This window comes from Tasmannia lanceolata, unplaced genomic scaffold (genome assembly GCF_043159265.1).
Source record: "Tasmannia lanceolata isolate RefF3 unplaced genomic scaffold, GAP_Taslan_0.1 ptg000007l, whole genome shotgun sequence".
Classification (NCBI taxonomy): Eukaryota; Viridiplantae; Streptophyta; class Magnoliopsida; order Canellales; family Winteraceae; genus Tasmannia; species Tasmannia lanceolata.
The window spans coordinates 2,423,252-2,440,532 of record NW_027518684.1 but is presented as its reverse complement, the minus strand read 5'-3'; the positions used below and the strand labels follow the sequence as shown (position 1 = coordinate 2,440,532).

Genomic DNA, 17,281 nt, shown 5'->3' with positions numbered 1-17,281 from the left:
TCTCACTCTCTCCTAAGGGTTTTTACGTCAGTTCAGTCGAGAACTTCGGCCGTTGTGAAATGAGGTCGATTTAAAGCAGAGGAAAAAACCATGCGTTTGCTACAGACTATTCTCTCTTTCTTTGCTCCACAGTTCCCACCAGAAAAGAAAGAGAAGAAAGAGAAAAAAAAACCCTAAATTCGTCTCTTTGTATCCCTCTCTTCTATTACTTTCCTTACAGCAAGAAAAAAAATTTCTCCTATTATTTAGGGTTCGATTTCTCTCCCCCCGTTGTTTGCTATTGGATCTTTAGTTTCTTCCTGTGTTTGTTTTTGTTTTTGTTTTGAGCAAAGTTGAGTAGAATTGAGTTCGAAATTAGGGTTTTCTCTGTTGATTCCTTTTTCTAAGTTCGAATTTAGTTGTGTTTTAGTCTTTTAGAGTTCAATTGCTCATATTTCGTATCAGTTGTCAGTGAATTTAGGTTTGGACTGTTCTGTTTGTGGAAGAGGGAGTTTTTCTTATAAATTTTTTCTTTTATTTCTTACTGACTTGTGTTCTCTGTCCTGATTGATTTGAAGGTTGAGGGATTTGTGATTTTGTGGTTTCCGTGTACATTTTGAGGCTAAGTAGATAAGTTTTGGGCCGCCTTTCACGCAAAGAATCATGAGTCCAGAGCTTTTGGAAATTCAGCCCCGCGAACTCAAGTTCACGTGTAAGTTCATGGGGATTGAAACTTCCTAATTGGTTTATCTGATATGCTTCACCATTTCATGGTAATCTTTTGACTGGTAAATTCACTAGATGTGATAGGATTGTGAGCTTTGAACACACTCACACACAACACGATTCAGTAGGTAGCAATTGGCTATTTTATGCGTAAAAAATTGCTATATTTAGGAATTTATTCCTAAAGTGCTTTTTTATATTTTGAGGTCAACTTCATTTAGATCAGAGTGTTCAATTTAAATCAAACCACCTAGTTGGCCATGTTTCAAAAATTCTTCTTAATTTTGTTTCAGTCTTGGAAGGGCACTTGTTGCTTTGACATAGGAAGCGTAATGATAATTGTCCAACAAGTGAAATGCAAATTTGCAAATTAAGTTCATAAATATAAAGATGAAGAGGATCAGAAATAGAGATCATTGGTTGTGTTGTGGTGCTCCATTTGAGAGAGCAAATTGATTACTCTGTGGCAAGTCCACAAAGTTGTATAAAATATTATTTCCTATTTCATGGGTGGAAAATAGAGGCCACACTTCTCTTTGTATTTTGTTTCAAAGAAAAAAGAGATGTTCACTACTAGGTTGTGCTGATCTTTGACCTACATCTAAACAATTGGTTTCTGAAAATCTTTTGAAACCTTCACTGTTTATGTGAGTTTCTGAAAGGAACGCTGAAGAATCTACCAAGATTATGCTGTAGTATGATAACTGGAGCAGTGGAACAGCCAGCAGATCCTGTTACACTTGACACCCTCCATAAGAATTGAATTCCTGACATTTGCTAGGTTCCAAATTTCCAATAATACTTTTGAAGAGTTGGGTCTTGAACAAGGAGACATCTAAAAATTATATAAAACATGAATTTAATCAAATTCATGTTATCACTGGTGAATCTAAATTTGATTCACATTTGAAAAACCGTCATGTTTAGTCTTTTATTGGAAGAAAATTTCTCAAAAAACTTTCTAATAGATTGATGTATAAAGTCTTAAAGAGTGGCTGATCTTTCATCACTGACGTTCATGGGCATGTTTATTGGCACCTGAGGATGAAGCATAGTTACACCATGGCATGACCTGGCATGGCTTGTGCGAATCGTACGTATATGGATTCATATGGAAAACATTTTTTTTTCAAAAATAATAAATACAAAAATGATTGCTGGCAATCAAGCATTAGTTTGTGCGTGTTTTTTTAGACATATGTGGCACCACTTGAGGTGTAGGATTCATTAGTTAAAGAAGGCTTTGTAAAAAAAATAAAAATTTAAGCTATGTGAAGTGCTCTTTTCCTTTTCTATGTTTTTTTTTTCTTCTTGCAAAATGTCCGACATTCCTCCCTCCCTCTCTCTCCCTCTCTCTCTTGCGAATTGCAGATATAGAAGTGACACTCATACCACTACTGAACACAACTGCATTTTGGTGATTGGCCATGTAGTTCAACCTGTAAAATATATCAGTGCTCTTAAACATAGTTAATTAATCTTATCTGACCATTCTATCAATTTTTGAATGATAATATGCATACTATCTTATTTCATGTAGTACTTCTCCCCTTTTTTCTTCCAATCACATTGATATTTTTGATGCATGTCATCTTTCATTTGTTTTCCCATGTACGATATTTTTCTTCTTCTAATATGTCCTTTTATATAATTTTCTTCATCCTGACCAGATTTTGGGACAATGATAATGGTCTCTTTTGCATCCCTTATTGTCTCGAGGTTTATATACGAGTCTGACAGATTAAGAATTATTATTCCTCTCAGTTGAATTGAAGAAGCAAAGTTCATGCTCTGTTCAACTTGTCAATAATTTCAACCGATATGTTGCTTTCAAGGTATACACTTTTCCACCATATGCATGGTCTATATTCTAAATTATTGTGGTGTTCCATACATTTCAAAAAAAACTGAAGTTGCTATAAATGGTCCATGTTGCCTATCTTTATCATAAAATTATATGGTTTCCTTTCTCTCCTGTAAACTCTATTTTATGCATAAAATATGGAATTTAAAACTATAATTTACATAGTTTTAAGACTTCGCATATACAGATGTCAGGTATGACAACAATATCTTTATGGCTTATGCTATCCTTTTTATGGTATAAAACTCGTTTAGTTATTGGATGTCACAAATCTCTCATTTGGCTTTTAAGCTGTCAGGTCAAAAATTTCTGGTCTACTAATGATGTTTGATGACAAGAAATCTGACTCTGAGCATCATTTTGGCAGGTTAAAACTACATCCCCAAAGACCTACTGTGTACGTCCAAACACTGGTGTTATTTTACCAAAGTCAACATGTGATTTTACAGGTAAGTCTTTCTCTCTATTGTGTTACGTCTCAAAGTTATACCTCGTGAGTTTGTTGCGCATATGTCCACCACGTTAAGCCAGCATCTAATGCCCAACTCATCCAGAACTTTGGCATGTTTAGTTGTTAGAGTTAGATCTTTGGGACCGTAGTCATCCAATTTACTTTGGATGAACATGGCCCACTATAAACATAACTCGCATTGGATGATTAGAAACATAGATCTGTTGGCCCACCACTAGGTGGCTTTATCGTTCTATCATGCTGGATGGATATTCCATCCATTAGATAGAGGGGTGCAAAAAACTAGAGCTAAATTCTTCTTGGAAAACCCAAAAGAACACCATCTGATCAAAGTACTGTCACAAATGTTTTTTCTCTGTTCATTACTTTTCAATCTATCAGTGCTGGTCAATGAGGACTGTTATTCAACAACTTGATTCTCTACATTTAAATTTGAGGGACCTGTAGTTTCTATGCTACCTGTTCCCCCTTTTGGACTATTTCCTTTGATTTCACTGGGAAACTGTTGCTGTAATGGGTGTGCACAATTTGGTAAAGTGGCCTGGACAACTGTTCCAAAATTTGAAAAACAAGTCCACCTCAACGGGAAACATGTTTTCCCAGTGAATGGGAGTGGCAGGAGAATGGATGGAGAGGAAAAGAGCATCGGGTCAGTCTTGGAAGTTGTGGGGAAACCTTGAAAGTTGAAACACAAACAGAAGGGAAACATACAAGCAAGCAACACATGGAGAGCTTCATTCATGTACGAAATTGAACAAATCTTTATCACGGTTTTTATGGTTGTTTTCAGTTTGCCAATACAATGCATGTGTTGAGCATAGTTACAAAGTTCAGATCAGAAATAATATGGCGAGGCAAATGTTCGGAAACTATGGGAAAATTTTGGAAAAAAACACAATTTGTTTTTCTATTTACAATACTACTATGTATCATACTTATTCTTCTCAATACAACGCAATAAAAAAACATATAATGATGATTTAGTGTATGTGTTTACTAGATTAGGACATGTGCTTGGTTTTCACTACAGTGTCTTTTTCATTAATCTTGAATTTCTTGCAAGATTTAAAAATAATGTATGAGAAATTGATGAATTATTTGTCAAATTAGGTTTTAATTCAAAAAGATCGGTTTTAGTTTGGAAACTACACATTTAATTCAAAAATTACATTTTTTTTTAAATATACAAGTTTTTCTTAAGATTAAAATGTGGCAACCAAAATTCAGGAGTTTTAAAACAACAAATACCTGAATTCAAAATCTAGTTGCCTTGTATCAAATTAAACAGAAGTACATACAACTATGTTGTTGTTCTGAATTTGTGGTTATGTTGTGTCACAATATAGTCTATCATTTTTTCAATTGAGAAAAAATCGAAATCTTAAATAATGTGTGGGACTAGGAATTCATATTTCAGTTCTTGAATCTTTCCTATTTTGTTAGTTCCATCCTATTTTTTTATGACATTTTTTCGTTGTGTTTTCCTCACATATGGTTTCATTAAACTTTATTTAGTTTTATTTTCTAGCTCAGGTAGTATTTGGATCTTGGAATTTAGCGTAGGATGGGGGGATGATGGAAATTAGGGTGGAGAAATGAGCACTAGCTGAGAGAGATAATTTAGTAACATACTATGAATTGACAGGACTTGGCAATCAATTGAGATGTAGGGAAGTGAATAATAATTCATAAGATGGTCATCCCTAGGGCTGTTCACCATAAGAATTTCACAATGGCTATCATATCCAAATACATAGGGTGAGCATTGGGAGACAAGGAGAATGATGACATCCTAAATATTCAATGATGTCCTGTAGGTTGGAAGTGTGCAAGTGCTGGAGTTTTGATGGATTATAAGATGATATCCACTTCAATTGTATTGGGTAAATATGTGAGATTTGAATTGAGAGAACCAAATACAATGTTGGGCAAGGGTATAAATTTGAACTAGAGAATGTGATGTATGCTTGTTAGTAGTTTGAATGTTTGATGATAAACAATGACAAACTTCAGGGATTTGGAAAGAAATATGGAGCATGGGTGCTTGAAGACCATGATAATCCATGATAACAAGTGGGAAAGAAGGAAACCAATTGCTTGTATTTTCGTAGGACTGAACGGTTTGAATATGTGATTCCCTTGATGAAGTCAATTGCTAAGCAGGGGGAAAAGATGGCTATACCATAATTGTCTAGTGGAGTGATGAATTGGAATGCCATGGTTTATGACCATACCTTGGTAACGTTTTTGGTTAGATGGAACACGGAGAAAGTGAAGATGATAACATTATAGGTTCCTGCAAAGGAATAAAACTTCAAGACAGAGATTGTTGATGCTTTGAGTTCATTGATGTAGAGGGGCGAGGGTCTATCCATCCACTGTGCTAGAGCATTGGCTTGAGCTAGAACCATGGTTTTAAATTCCGGCCAAAATCCCCCGAACGCGAAATTTCAAAAATATGTGTTTTTACGAAATCTTGAAATAAACAATTAATTCTTTCTTTTTTTTCCGAATTTTGGCCGAAATTTCAGTTTTGGCCAAGGCTGAAACTGAAATTTAAAACCTTGGCCAGAACTAGGAGTATGAAGTTGACAAGGTGATTGTTTTCATTGTTTGAAAATCTAGTCCTGGATTGGGACTTTCTCAGTAATGAGGTCGAGTCGGCGAGGTGGCTCAGTACGTCAACTAGTGTGCGAATGAAGCTTTATTACACAAACTTACTAATTACAAAATAAGAAAGTTCAATAATAATTAAAAAGAAAAAAAATCCCCAAAGAATGGAAGTTTTTCTAAACAATAATATGCTCTTAATTTAATGAATAAAAAGATGATGACAAAGGTGAACTGAAAACTAAATACTTCAATCAGTCACCATCATTTTTCATATATTTAAATAATAAACATCATCTTTTATTTTAGAAGTTACTTCACTATTTTAGACAGGTTTTTAAATGGTTACTGTTTTAAACAGTTAGAAACTTAACATATTAATTATTAGATGCTATTTTGACAACCAGTCTGAGTCGACTTGGTTGACTTGGCAGAAATCCATCAGGTGAAATCCATCCTAGTCTTCTTGATCCAACACTCATTTAATGATTTAATGACCGTACCGAGTTGACTTGGGCATGTCCCAAGTCGACCAGCCAAGTTTTCGAAATATGCTTGACAATTTTTCGATGCTGTCTGGTCAACGAAAATGAGATGGTTGTGCTCAATGGCTCTAAGATTCAAAGAGGCACTATTGTTAAACATATATATATAAAAAAAAAGGGGCGGCCCAGTGCACAAGGGTCCTGCCATTGCGGGGTCTGGCGAGGGCTAGATGTACATTAAACACGAAATGCTTCATCTCTGCCCTCTCATCTCTATTGTTATACACGAAATGCTTCATCTAACAGATTCATCCATCCATCCCCAAGTCCAGCTGCTAAGTTGGGCCAGTAGTTGTTGTCTTGAACTGCCCTTACAAGAAAAGGGCACTATATTTACATTATGCACTGTATTTTCCAATCATATATGTTTCTTGTAATTGTTTTCTAACACATTCTTTTAATATCAATGTAGTTATCATGCAAGCCCAACGGGTAGCTCCACCTGATATGCAACTTAAAGATAAGTTCCTAATTCAAAGCACAGTTGTTCCTTTTGGGTCTACCATGGAGGACATCACATCTAGCCTTGTAAGTATTTGCAGTTGAAGTTGGTCTGATTGTTTATTATGGCTCCTCAGTTTTTTTTTTCTTTTGTTGTCAGTTCACCAAAGAAAGCGGCAGATATATTGAAGAAAACAAGTTGAGGGTGGTTCTTGTTAGCCCACCTCATTCTCCAGTATTGCTGCCCAACAGCAACAATGGGGCTTTGAATCACGAGCCAGCTTACGGAGCTGCAATTTTGAAAGACCAACTATTGACTGAATTTGAAAACCTTCCACCATCTGACATTGTAAGAGGAACTGTTCTCTGATTCTCTCATTTTTTTTTCATTTTAATTGGTGGTAAAAATGTGCTCCAATTTTATTTTAGATGAACGTGACCCTCTTGGGATGCGTCCAACTATGATATCGTGGGATTTGCATACTGCAGTATGTCCAATCATGAGAGTGGAATTGTGGACCATCATCCACATTTTGGTCCTCTTTCTCTTGTGGGATGCAACATGACTAGGATCATTCCTTTTTCATGTATTGTGTTAGCTTCAACTGCACCCCTACCCGCCCCCCCCCCCCCCCCCCCCCACGCCACCCCACGCACCCAACATGCACACACGCACCACCACCACCACTACTTTTCCTGAGGTTTCTAACAATCTGTCAGACAAAATCCAATGGGATGTGAAATGTGTTCTGAATACATTTTTAGTTTATCATACATACTGCATTGAGTGTGTCAAATGGTAACCATGCATTTAAAAGATGGAATTTTTTCCTTCAAAACTTATATTGAATGGGGAAGAAATACACTCAACTGAGCAATCCCTAGTTGGTGGAGTAAGGTGGTATGAGGGCACACATCATTCGCTATTTATTTGTTCCACTTCTAATTTTAGAAATCCAGGCCATTCAAGAGAGCTAACTGTTACAGTTAACCTCACAGAAAATGTTGGTATAATGACATGACACATTATTCTTTCTCTTTTTGACAGATAGTTAAGGATGCTGACAAATCGAAGTCAAAGGTTAGTGAGCTGGAGCTAAAGCTAAGTGAAATGGGATTGAAGCTAAGTGAGGTTAGTAAATTTCATTCATAAAGCTTCAACTTAATACCTGGATGGCCTGAATTTGGGGACTCTACTGTCGACTTGCTCTGAGCCATGGGTCTAGAGAATGAGCTTGGGTACCATTCAGAGAGAGAGAGAGAGGGAGGGGGGGACGGAGGGAGGGAGGGCTGTTTGGAAGGGAAATTAATGCAAAGAGGGAATTGTTTGGTTTCTTCAATGATATGATCTCATACCTAAGCTGGATGCAGGGATCACCATATCCTTGATGAAATTTCATAATTGGGATGCCTTAACCAGAATAACAGGAGCCTTGTGGAATATATGTAGCTCTAGTGACTCTATTTGCTTCCAGTATCACAATGCTTGTTCTTCCTTCTTTTTCCTTTTCTTTAATTTGGTTTGGATGAAAAAATATTCTAGGCATTACAATTGATAGTGAGCAGCCAAGGGGCTTACTTTTATGTTGACAGACTACCAATCGCTTGAATTTGTATGTCCATGTGGGGTATCAAAAGATTCAGATAATAATGTTTACAGCTAGTTAGATCCCCAGGCTCTTGCCATCATGTTCATGTTGAACATAATAGATTTTATTATTATTTTTGAATGATAATGAAAATATTATATTAAAGAGATCTCTAATTCTTTTGCAGGCTCAAAAGACTATTACCAGGTTGAGAGAAGAGAGGGTCACCGCCATTCAAGAGAGGGATACATTACAACAAGAACTAGTAAGCATCTTCCTTTAATACCAATCTTTTTAGCTCTTAGTTCAATCCCACTGTCTTATTAAGGCCCTGTTCGATTTTATTATGACAACCTTGTCAATCCCAATGCTGTGTGACTTCAGTGTTTTCCCAAAAAATATCTTTCACCACCACCTTTTACCCCCAATTGGAACCGATTATGTTAGATGTGTTAATTTTCAAGTTGTGGAGCTAGTCAGAGTGGAGGGTGTTGGTGTCCAACTCCAGTTATTTTTTGGTCGATAAGAACACATCCACACAGTATATAGATAAACATTGCTCATCTTTTTGTTCTTTGTTTTTCGAGGTCACTAGAAAAAAAATTTATTTATAAAATCAAAGGTAATCACAAAGACAGGGGACAAGGCGTCCCCCACGATAACATATGAACAAGCATCCAAGCTCAAAAGCGACACAGCCCTACTACAATCTTAAGAACCACAATTTTTCCGTCTCTCAACCTTTCGTCATCCTATCTGCCATAGACTTTCTGTCTGCTTCATATGATTATACTTTGGTCTCACTAAACGTAAAAGATCACGAATCTCTGTAATAATCCTGGCCAGATTCCACAGTCCAGGAACCTTTGAAGCTGATCAAGCCAGAGCATTTGAGGAGTCACCTTCTATGATCAAAGGACCCGAACCATCTTTTGCAAATCATGAGACAACAAAGAAGTGCTTTGGCCTCCACCTCATTTGAATCACAAATCCCTGCCGGATCCGAGAAAGATTGGATAGTATTCCCCTTATCGCTGTGAAAAACACCACATATCGTCACAAAAAGATTGGATCTTCTTGTTCATTTTTTCCCTGTTTTAAGTCACTAAGGTCGTGTCTTTCAATGCTTTCTCATTTTCATCATTTTAGATTAGGCAAAATGGGCGAAACAGAATCTCCTGGAGCAAATCCTCTCCGTTTGAAGAATTCGGTGGTTGTAGACTCTTGGAAATCAGGATTTGGACAAACAAAGGAACGGGTTGGATTTGGTCAATACAATTCTTCATTTTTTCCATTCTCCACAGAAAAAAACACAAAAGCGTTGCCAAGAATGATTAAACAACACAACCTAAATACCTCCAAGGCCCTGATTTTATCGTCACTGGAAAATGATGAATCACACTGGATGGATATTACCCATTTCAGAATCTGATCATCCCTGGCATTCCTACTCAAAAGTTTATTTCTGATTTGATTATTCCAGAACAAATTTACCACTTAACATCTGATAATTTCAACGTGGTGCATGGTTAATACTTAGGTGACCATTTGCTTGACAATGACTTCCCTTACTAAGGTTTTGGAATTGATATGTTTTTTCCTCGCAGGCATTGTTGAGAAGACGGAAAAATGTAAAAGTTCAGGTTGGTTTCCCCTTCCTGTTTGTGTGTTTCATTGCCATTGTCAGTATGATCCTGGGATGCATGCTACACTCATAATAACACCACGGTTGTTTCAGAAACTGTGTAACCAAGTAACAGAAGACTGTAATTAGATTAGCTGATATTAAAAATTTAGAAGAAACAGCCCTACTCTCAAGGTTAGATAAATTACACGGGGTTTGATTTTCTGTTTATTTTGTAGATAAATTACTAGACTCTAAGACAGTATATATGTAAAGTACCTAATTTCTTTAAATAAAGAAGAAATTAAGGATAATTTCTCACACACAAAAAGCAGATTGTTGGACAAATCTTAGACTTTATATGCTGCGTGGGTGTGAAGCTTAGTATTTTTTAAAAGGTATAGTGGGTTCCACTTCAGAGGATGATCCATACCGTTCATTTGTTGGGCCACAATGTAAATAGGCTGTACCCCATAAATCATCTCCATAGGATGATCCTAACCCTCCAATCTGTATAGGGACTGCACACTGGACGGTTAGGATAATCCTATTGAGATGATTCTACAGAGGTTTCTATAGATGATCCTAACCCTCCAATGTGCAGTCCCTATGCAGATTAGAGGGTTAGAATCATCCTATTGAGTTGATTTAGGGGGTACAGCCTATTTACCTATTTGCGATGTGGGCCCAATAAATGAAGGGTTTGGTTTATCCTTTGAAGTGGGCCTCACTATACCTTTTGAAAAATACCGGACTCAATGCCCACTCACCATGTAAAATATCCTGTCTTTTAGCCAAATCCCCAACACACGTACTCTTTTTGAGAGTTTGGGCTCTGTTGGTCATCTTAATACAAGTTTAGTTATGTGTTTGTGATTGATTAAATGAGTTTAATTATACGGTTTAAGCACGTGGCTGCATGTGAATATGTGATGGGCGTATGAGATTGGTGCCGCCACCCTTGATATTTAATCGGACGACAGAGAGAGTCTAGATATAGGGCTGGGGGTTTTAGGGTTAGGGTTAGATTAGGCTTTGGAACTTTAGATGTACTAGAGGCTGTTTTGTATGATAGTTATCCTGGGTAAGATCTATTCCTTGGTACAAGTTATCCATTGTTTGGCTATGAGATTTATGTTAAAAAAAAACACTATGGCTGGGGGTTTTAGGGTTAGGGTTAGATTAGGCTTTGGAACTTTAGATGTACTAGAGGCTGTTTTGTATGATAGTTATCCTGGGTAAGATCTATTCCTTGGTACAAGTTATCCATTGTTTGGCTATGAGATTTATGTATAAAAAAAAACACTTTTTCTATAAAAAATGAGGTGGAATTTATTTTGAAATATTTTGGCAACCTTTGATATAATCTTATCCGTAAAAGCCTATCTCGCAATCAAACGTTCCATTTGGGCCCTCTTGGAATGTAAAATGGTGTCGCTTCCTTACTAAAAATAGACTTCAAGTAAACATTCAGTTAACTTTCTCTTGATTTGGTAGGGAACTGGAATGGCATTTACTCGGAAAATTATTTGCCCACAAGGACTCTTAACTAGAACAGTGTATGACAACCAAACGTCCTTCGGAAAGGAAACAAAAGTCTTAATTTTCCACCCCTTTCCCTAGGATACATGATTTCGGTAGCAACCAAATGAACCCTTTATGAAGAAAATTAGCCTCTTAAATCACTTCAAGAGAGTCTAAGCCACTTTGCACCACTGCAAAGTAGCTTCCTCAAGGCCACATTTTTTCCCTGCAACCAAGATAATCTTGTTTTGGCCGGTTTGAGCTTATATTCGGTGTTGGCACTACAATGTTTTGATAATTGTACTCCCTCTTATTTTTTAATGGGCTGTCAAAGGTTTTGATATATCACCCCCTTTGATAATTACACTAAGTCACCTTGTCTTTTTCTTTTTCAAGTGGCTTTTTAGAGCTTTAATGATATATTCGCCCCCTTTTTTTTTTTTTACTCGACACAACCCCTCTAGTGTAAAACATTAATAAAGCATTGGGGGCAGTCCCAAGTAAAAAAGTGGCGATATATGGGAATTGTAACAACCTTTGACAGCCCCTTAAAAAATAAAAGACAAGATGAGGTAGCACAATTCTCAAAACATTGTAGTGCCAATTTCAGTAGCCTTGTGTTATGAAGTTAACATTCTTTTTTACATTACCTGCAGATGGTACAGACCTGCTGTGTGTGGGACACAAAGGGCCTTTTCTAGGGTGTGAATGAGGAGTAGAAATAGAAGGAGGAAGGAAGACTACCTCTTCGTAGTAAATCCGCATCCGAGTTAGCCAAAATTGGGTGTCTACAGCCTCCCAATAGACATGAGAAGCTGACCATTTTGCTAGGCCCACTAAACAAGTTCTCATCAAAGGTTAGCTACAAACTGGGCCAGCCAAAGGCCTATTTTGTTGTGTGATACCAGTCGCAAATATTTGTCAATATTTATCTCTGGAATTTCTCAAAAAGGGTGTATCTTAAGAAAGATTAAAATTTTTAGTTATTTTTGGGTTTATATCAGGTAAAAAATGAAATACATAAAGTAAAATTTAAGAACAAAATGATAACAACAAATAATATCATGAATTTATAGGGATATTTTATATGGTGCTTGAATGTCAAGTCCCATGTGGGCAGTACTGCCCTTGATATTTGATCCAACAGCTGCTCACATTTTACGAGGCTGCTGTTGGATCAAACATCCAGGGTGGTACTTTTGTCGTACCACCCACCCACACGGGACTTGACACCCGGGAGCCATATAAATTCTCATTTTCTCTCAGTGAGGGATTTCTAGACAAATTTGCAAAAAGCCATTTTGCAGTTTCACTTTCGCAGGAGAGAATAGCCATGACAGATGACTTAAAAATGAATAGGACAAAATCTGCTGTTAAGTGGCTGTTCTCTCCTGAGAAAGAGCCGCAAAATGTTTTTTTTTTTTTGTTGTCGAATTTGCCTACCAAATCATTGGTGACAGAGATACAAGACGTCAAAAATTCACTTTTAAAATGCAGATACCATTCCAACACACAACACACTATCTCCACCAGAGACATACACACTGTTCTTTTTATATCATCAAACAAGGCAAGAAGCCCAGCTTCCAGTATTATATGTAGAGAACAGTAGGACTAACCAAAATAAGCAATGGAGGGCACAAACCACTTACTCACACACAACAACAAACACAAACTCAACAACACAGAGATAGACACTGATCAATCTTAAAATAAATGCACAACAAACACTAGCAACTTGAAAGGAAACTACATCTGGATAGATAGGTTGCTTACCACAGAAGCCATGAGAAACTACATTTTGGGCATGCGTTTGTCTCATTTCGAACTTGTCACTCCTCTTCGGTTTCAGACTCTGCACTCCGAAGCCACTCAATGAAGGGCTTCACGTTCTTCCAAATGGGAGAATTCTTGCTGCTTCCAACAAGTCCTTCCTTGTACCACTCTACTATGAATTCTTCCTCCAGCACATCACCATCATAAAGGGCTTTCAGAACCAACGCCACTTCCTTCACCACATCAGAGCTCGACTTCCCACAGAACGCCTCTATTGCTCGCAGCAGAATCATCTGTGACCCCTCTTCCTGTGCAACAGCAGCAAGGTAGTTCTTTTTCTTTGACACCTCCTTGGAAAATCCTTTTTCAATGCCTTCAAAGAGGGCTTCAAATAGGGCATTCATAACCTCTTGCGGGGACCCAACCAACGAACCCAGAGAGGACTGCAGCTGTTTCGGGGAGGACCCATTTTTAAGACTGCCTTTGATCTTTGAAACTAGGGTTTCTTGTGCAAAACCCACTTTCCCATTTTCACCTCCAGAATTATCAGATTTCTCATCTAGTTCTGAGGTTTCATTCTTGATTCCGGATTCCCTTGCCAGCTTTGACTTCTCTTCTTCCTCGTTAGTAGAGAGCATTACCATCTCAGCAGTCACGGCGCTCAACTGTTCTTGGATGCGTTGGCGGGCCGCCTCCAATGAGGTGTCAGTTTGCCATTGGACATCATCATCATCATCCGCCACTTCATTCTCATCACCCTGGCTTGCGGCGGGAGATGAATGATCCTCATCAGAGCCATTTGGCTTTTTCTTTGTAGGGTTTACCTTGGAAGCACCCTCCTTCATAGAGACAACACCCTTCTTATTTACCTCTTTCTTTAACTTTCTCTTTTCCTCGTCAGCCGCCTCTCCTTCTTTAAGTCGCTCTTTCTCAGCCCTCCTCATCGCCTTCTTATCTTTAGATCCTTTCTTCTGCTCAGGAGGGTTCTTCAGAATGAATGTTGTCAGCTTGTCCCTCATATCTACATCAGATAGGAAACCACAAGCAGCACATTTCAAGGTTATCATCTGTGTCTTAGTTATAATAATTTCAGTCTCAGGGTTGCCACACCCATAACATTGAACATATTTCTTGATAAAGTTCTCAAGAAGCCCAGCCAGCTTAGCAGTGTCATGAGCCCCATTAACAAGTGAAATACCCGTTTTCTCATCAAATTTGGACTGAGCCCCAAGCTCGCAACCAAAGTATTTCGTGGTGTAGGAAGCGGGCCTGGCCAATGCCTTTGCAATATCTACCATGTTAACAACATTAGTCTTGATGCCATTCCCACGGCCTTCGATTTTGGTTATCATTCTTGGCATCTTATACCTATAAAAGGCATCATCGCTGTTTCCAGCGCCTATGTTCTGTAAAGCCATATTTTCTCAAGTTGCACTCAGTTCAAAAATGCTAAAATGATAGTATTAGAGAACTGTCTAACAACACTCTGCCTTCCCTAACACTAGACTGACCTCTTAAGATCAGAGAAGGTTGCATAAAGTTGCAACCACGAAAATCTGTAAAATATTGAAGTGGCCCGAGATGCATACAGCCAAGTCTCTCAGCAGAGATCTGATTCTTTTTTCTTGAAGTAGGACAGTACTCTCCAAGTAACCCAACTGATCCCGAACAGAGGGAGGCCCGTTCAGACATAAAAATAACTTCAAACTTGACACCCTCCACTTTGCAATTTGCAGGATTGCAGGATAGATAAATAAGTTCCTGGATAAAACAGAATCAGCACAAAGGACAGCATAAATTCAGAAGTGTAATAAAGATTTGAACAACCCACATAAACTTGAAACAGTGAGAATAAATTGCAAAATCAAATAGCAGAAGCCACGTAGTGCACCATGATTTAAAGAAAGCCTGAAGGATAAAGTAGAAAATTCTCCTTAAAACTTGTTAATTTCATACACTAAGTATTAGTTTACTGAGCTTATAGGACAGAAAGTATTTGAGTGAAGTGTATTAATATACACCATATCCTCCGATCATGGAAAAATTTTCTAACTAAAAAGTCATACAAACTGGTTAGTGTTAATATGCAATTCCATTCCACAAGCCATAACAATCATAAAGGTCTTTCATTAGCAAAACATGCATTCCCAATCTGTGGCAATGATCCACATTCCCATCATCCTCCCAGCACAAAAGAAAGCAAGGAGCAACAGCTGATCATACTCTTGTTGCCTTAGCCTGTGGCAATGGTCCATATTGCCCCCATGAAATCTAACAATGGGGTATAGGGTTGACACATGTAATAGGCCCATGGCCATGAGCGTGATTTGATATCCTGAAGTTGTGGGGGTGGCTCATAGTATACCACAAAATGTAAAAGAACTAGAATAATACAGAACATTTTGTTCAAAAATTGATCTGGCTCATCATACACATGGTACTTTATGGTGACTGAATCCGCTGTTCTGGTGGGTCTCCACTGGTCTCATCATTGTCCTCGGTCCACTGTGATCGAATGATCCTAATCCATCGATAAAAAAATGGCATCTTTGTAGAATACTTAAATATTCTAAAAAGTTATTTTTTTTTAAATAAATAAATGTTCTGATCAACTTTGAATCATCCAATCACAGTCAAACTGGATGCAATTGGCTGGACAAGTGGTGATTGACCGAATTAACAGACCCATCACCAGAAGGTGCCACATTATGGGGGGCTAGACCGGTGTACCAAGAAAGGGTCACCCTAGTGGTTCATCCTAGCTCAACATAAAATGGGTATGGTTTTCTAAGATCAATATGTTAGCAGTGACAAATATAACCTGAGAGAAAATGAAACTAACCAGTCCAAAATTTTCAATTTTGGGCAAATAAACGATTGGTTGTCACAATCTGAAACAAACAGGGCATAAGTAATAGGCCGACAGATTAATCACAGGAAAAGACAAATTATGATTCATTCAATCAAACAATTAGCATGAGATCAATTCCATTTAAACAAATAGATTAACCAAAGGAAAGAACAAGTCAGCCTAGATCCATTCCATTCATCTCTTTGACTTTCCAAACCCCAGATAAATTTTAATCAGAAATCTGAAAACTATACATTTCCTAATCCAGATCCATTCACATAATCCTAATCCAAACCAAATAATCCTTCAAATCTCAAACTCCCCCTAAATTATTAACTGATTTACATAGATTGAAACAGAAAAAAGAAAATTCATAAAAATCTTAAAGAACTCAAAGCTAATCACAGAACATGAAAAAAGACAGACCAAATAGTGATAACAATAAAACTAATGAAATTTAAAAATATTTCCACAAATCTAGACGAAGAAAAGGAAATCAGATCTACAGATTCCATCCGAATTTTGATTCCACGAACTAATTGCTTAAAAAGGAATTAAAACAGAAAAAATACAAACGGATTTTCTGTAGATGGCAACATAAAACCCTAGAAAAGCAATTCATCAGTTGTGAAGAGGAAAACAAAGAAAATTAGAAGAAAAAATCGTACGTATCTAGGGCTAGGGTTAGGGTTAGGGTTAGGGTTAGGGTTAGGGTTAGGGTTAGGGTTTTACCTGAGAGATAGAAGGGAAACAGTGCAAGGTAGGCTGATCGGTTTTTCAAGAAAAGGTTTGAGGAGAAGAGGCGTAGCGAAACCCTAATATACTTGCTTGAACGAATCCCTACCGTTAGATCTCAACTAATCCTATCCGTTGATTAGAAGATATTCCAGATGGTTATATATGCACGTCATATGTGATCCAACTAGCGAAGGCACGGATTTAATTACGTTGAAAAATGGCCCGTGCGATGTAAGGCTCAAAAAAGAAGGGCGACGATAAATTCGCACCCTTGTAGGATAATTCGCACCATTTGAAAAGTGGGTATAGGCACTTTTTAACGTCAGTTAGGTTAGAGTGGTGTGAGTTATCCTACAGGAGGTGCGACTTTATCATTGCCCAAAAAAGTTACAGGGGTGTGATAATTCCCAGGAACTGTTTGCTTTTTTTCTTTTTCTTTTTTTTCTTTTTTTTTTGTCGATTGGTGGAGTGGCCACGTTTGGCTTGGAGGAAAAACATTTCTTGAGGAAAAGCTTCTCTTAGGCCGAAGAACTAAATGAATC

At 37.6% G+C, this 17,281-nt stretch overlaps 2 protein-coding genes across 6 annotated transcripts; one reads left to right on the top strand and one right to left on the bottom strand.

Moving 5' to 3' along the window:
- On the top strand, positions 1 to 12,372 carry LOC143881398 (vesicle-associated protein 3-1-like). Of its 5 annotated transcripts, XM_077384442.1 has the most exons (10): positions 1 to 250; positions 558 to 691; positions 2,470 to 2,540; positions 2,937 to 3,018; positions 6,609 to 6,724; positions 6,798 to 6,986; positions 7,686 to 7,769; positions 8,414 to 8,491; positions 9,834 to 9,869; positions 12,031 to 12,372. In XM_077384442.1, exons 2-10 carry the CDS (start codon positions 643 to 645, stop codon positions 12,073 to 12,075), a joined length of 750 nt encoding a protein of 249 aa, XP_077240557.1. In that variant the 5' UTR covers positions 1 to 250; positions 558 to 642; the 3' UTR covers positions 12,076 to 12,372. The 5 variants fall into 5 exon arrangements, with proteins under 5 accessions (XP_077240557.1, XP_077240558.1, XP_077240556.1 ...); XM_077384443.1 differs by lacking the exon at positions 9,834 to 9,869; XM_077384441.1 differs by lacking the exon at positions 12,031 to 12,372 and having other exon boundaries at positions 2 to 272; positions 9,834 to 10,164.
- Positions 12,373 to 12,899: 527 nt separating this feature from the next.
- On the bottom strand, positions 12,900 to 16,887 carry LOC143881397 (eukaryotic translation initiation factor 5-like). Its single transcript, XM_077384439.1, has 2 exons — positions 16,734 to 16,887; positions 12,900 to 14,911 (listed from the first exon to the last, which is right to left on the bottom strand). The coding sequence occupies exon 2, from the start codon at positions 14,566 to 14,568 to the stop codon at positions 13,207 to 13,209; it is 1,362 nt and encodes a 453-aa protein (XP_077240554.1). The 5' UTR covers positions 14,569 to 14,911; positions 16,734 to 16,887; the 3' UTR covers positions 12,900 to 13,206.
- Between the last annotated feature and the right edge of the window lie 394 nt (positions 16,888 to 17,281).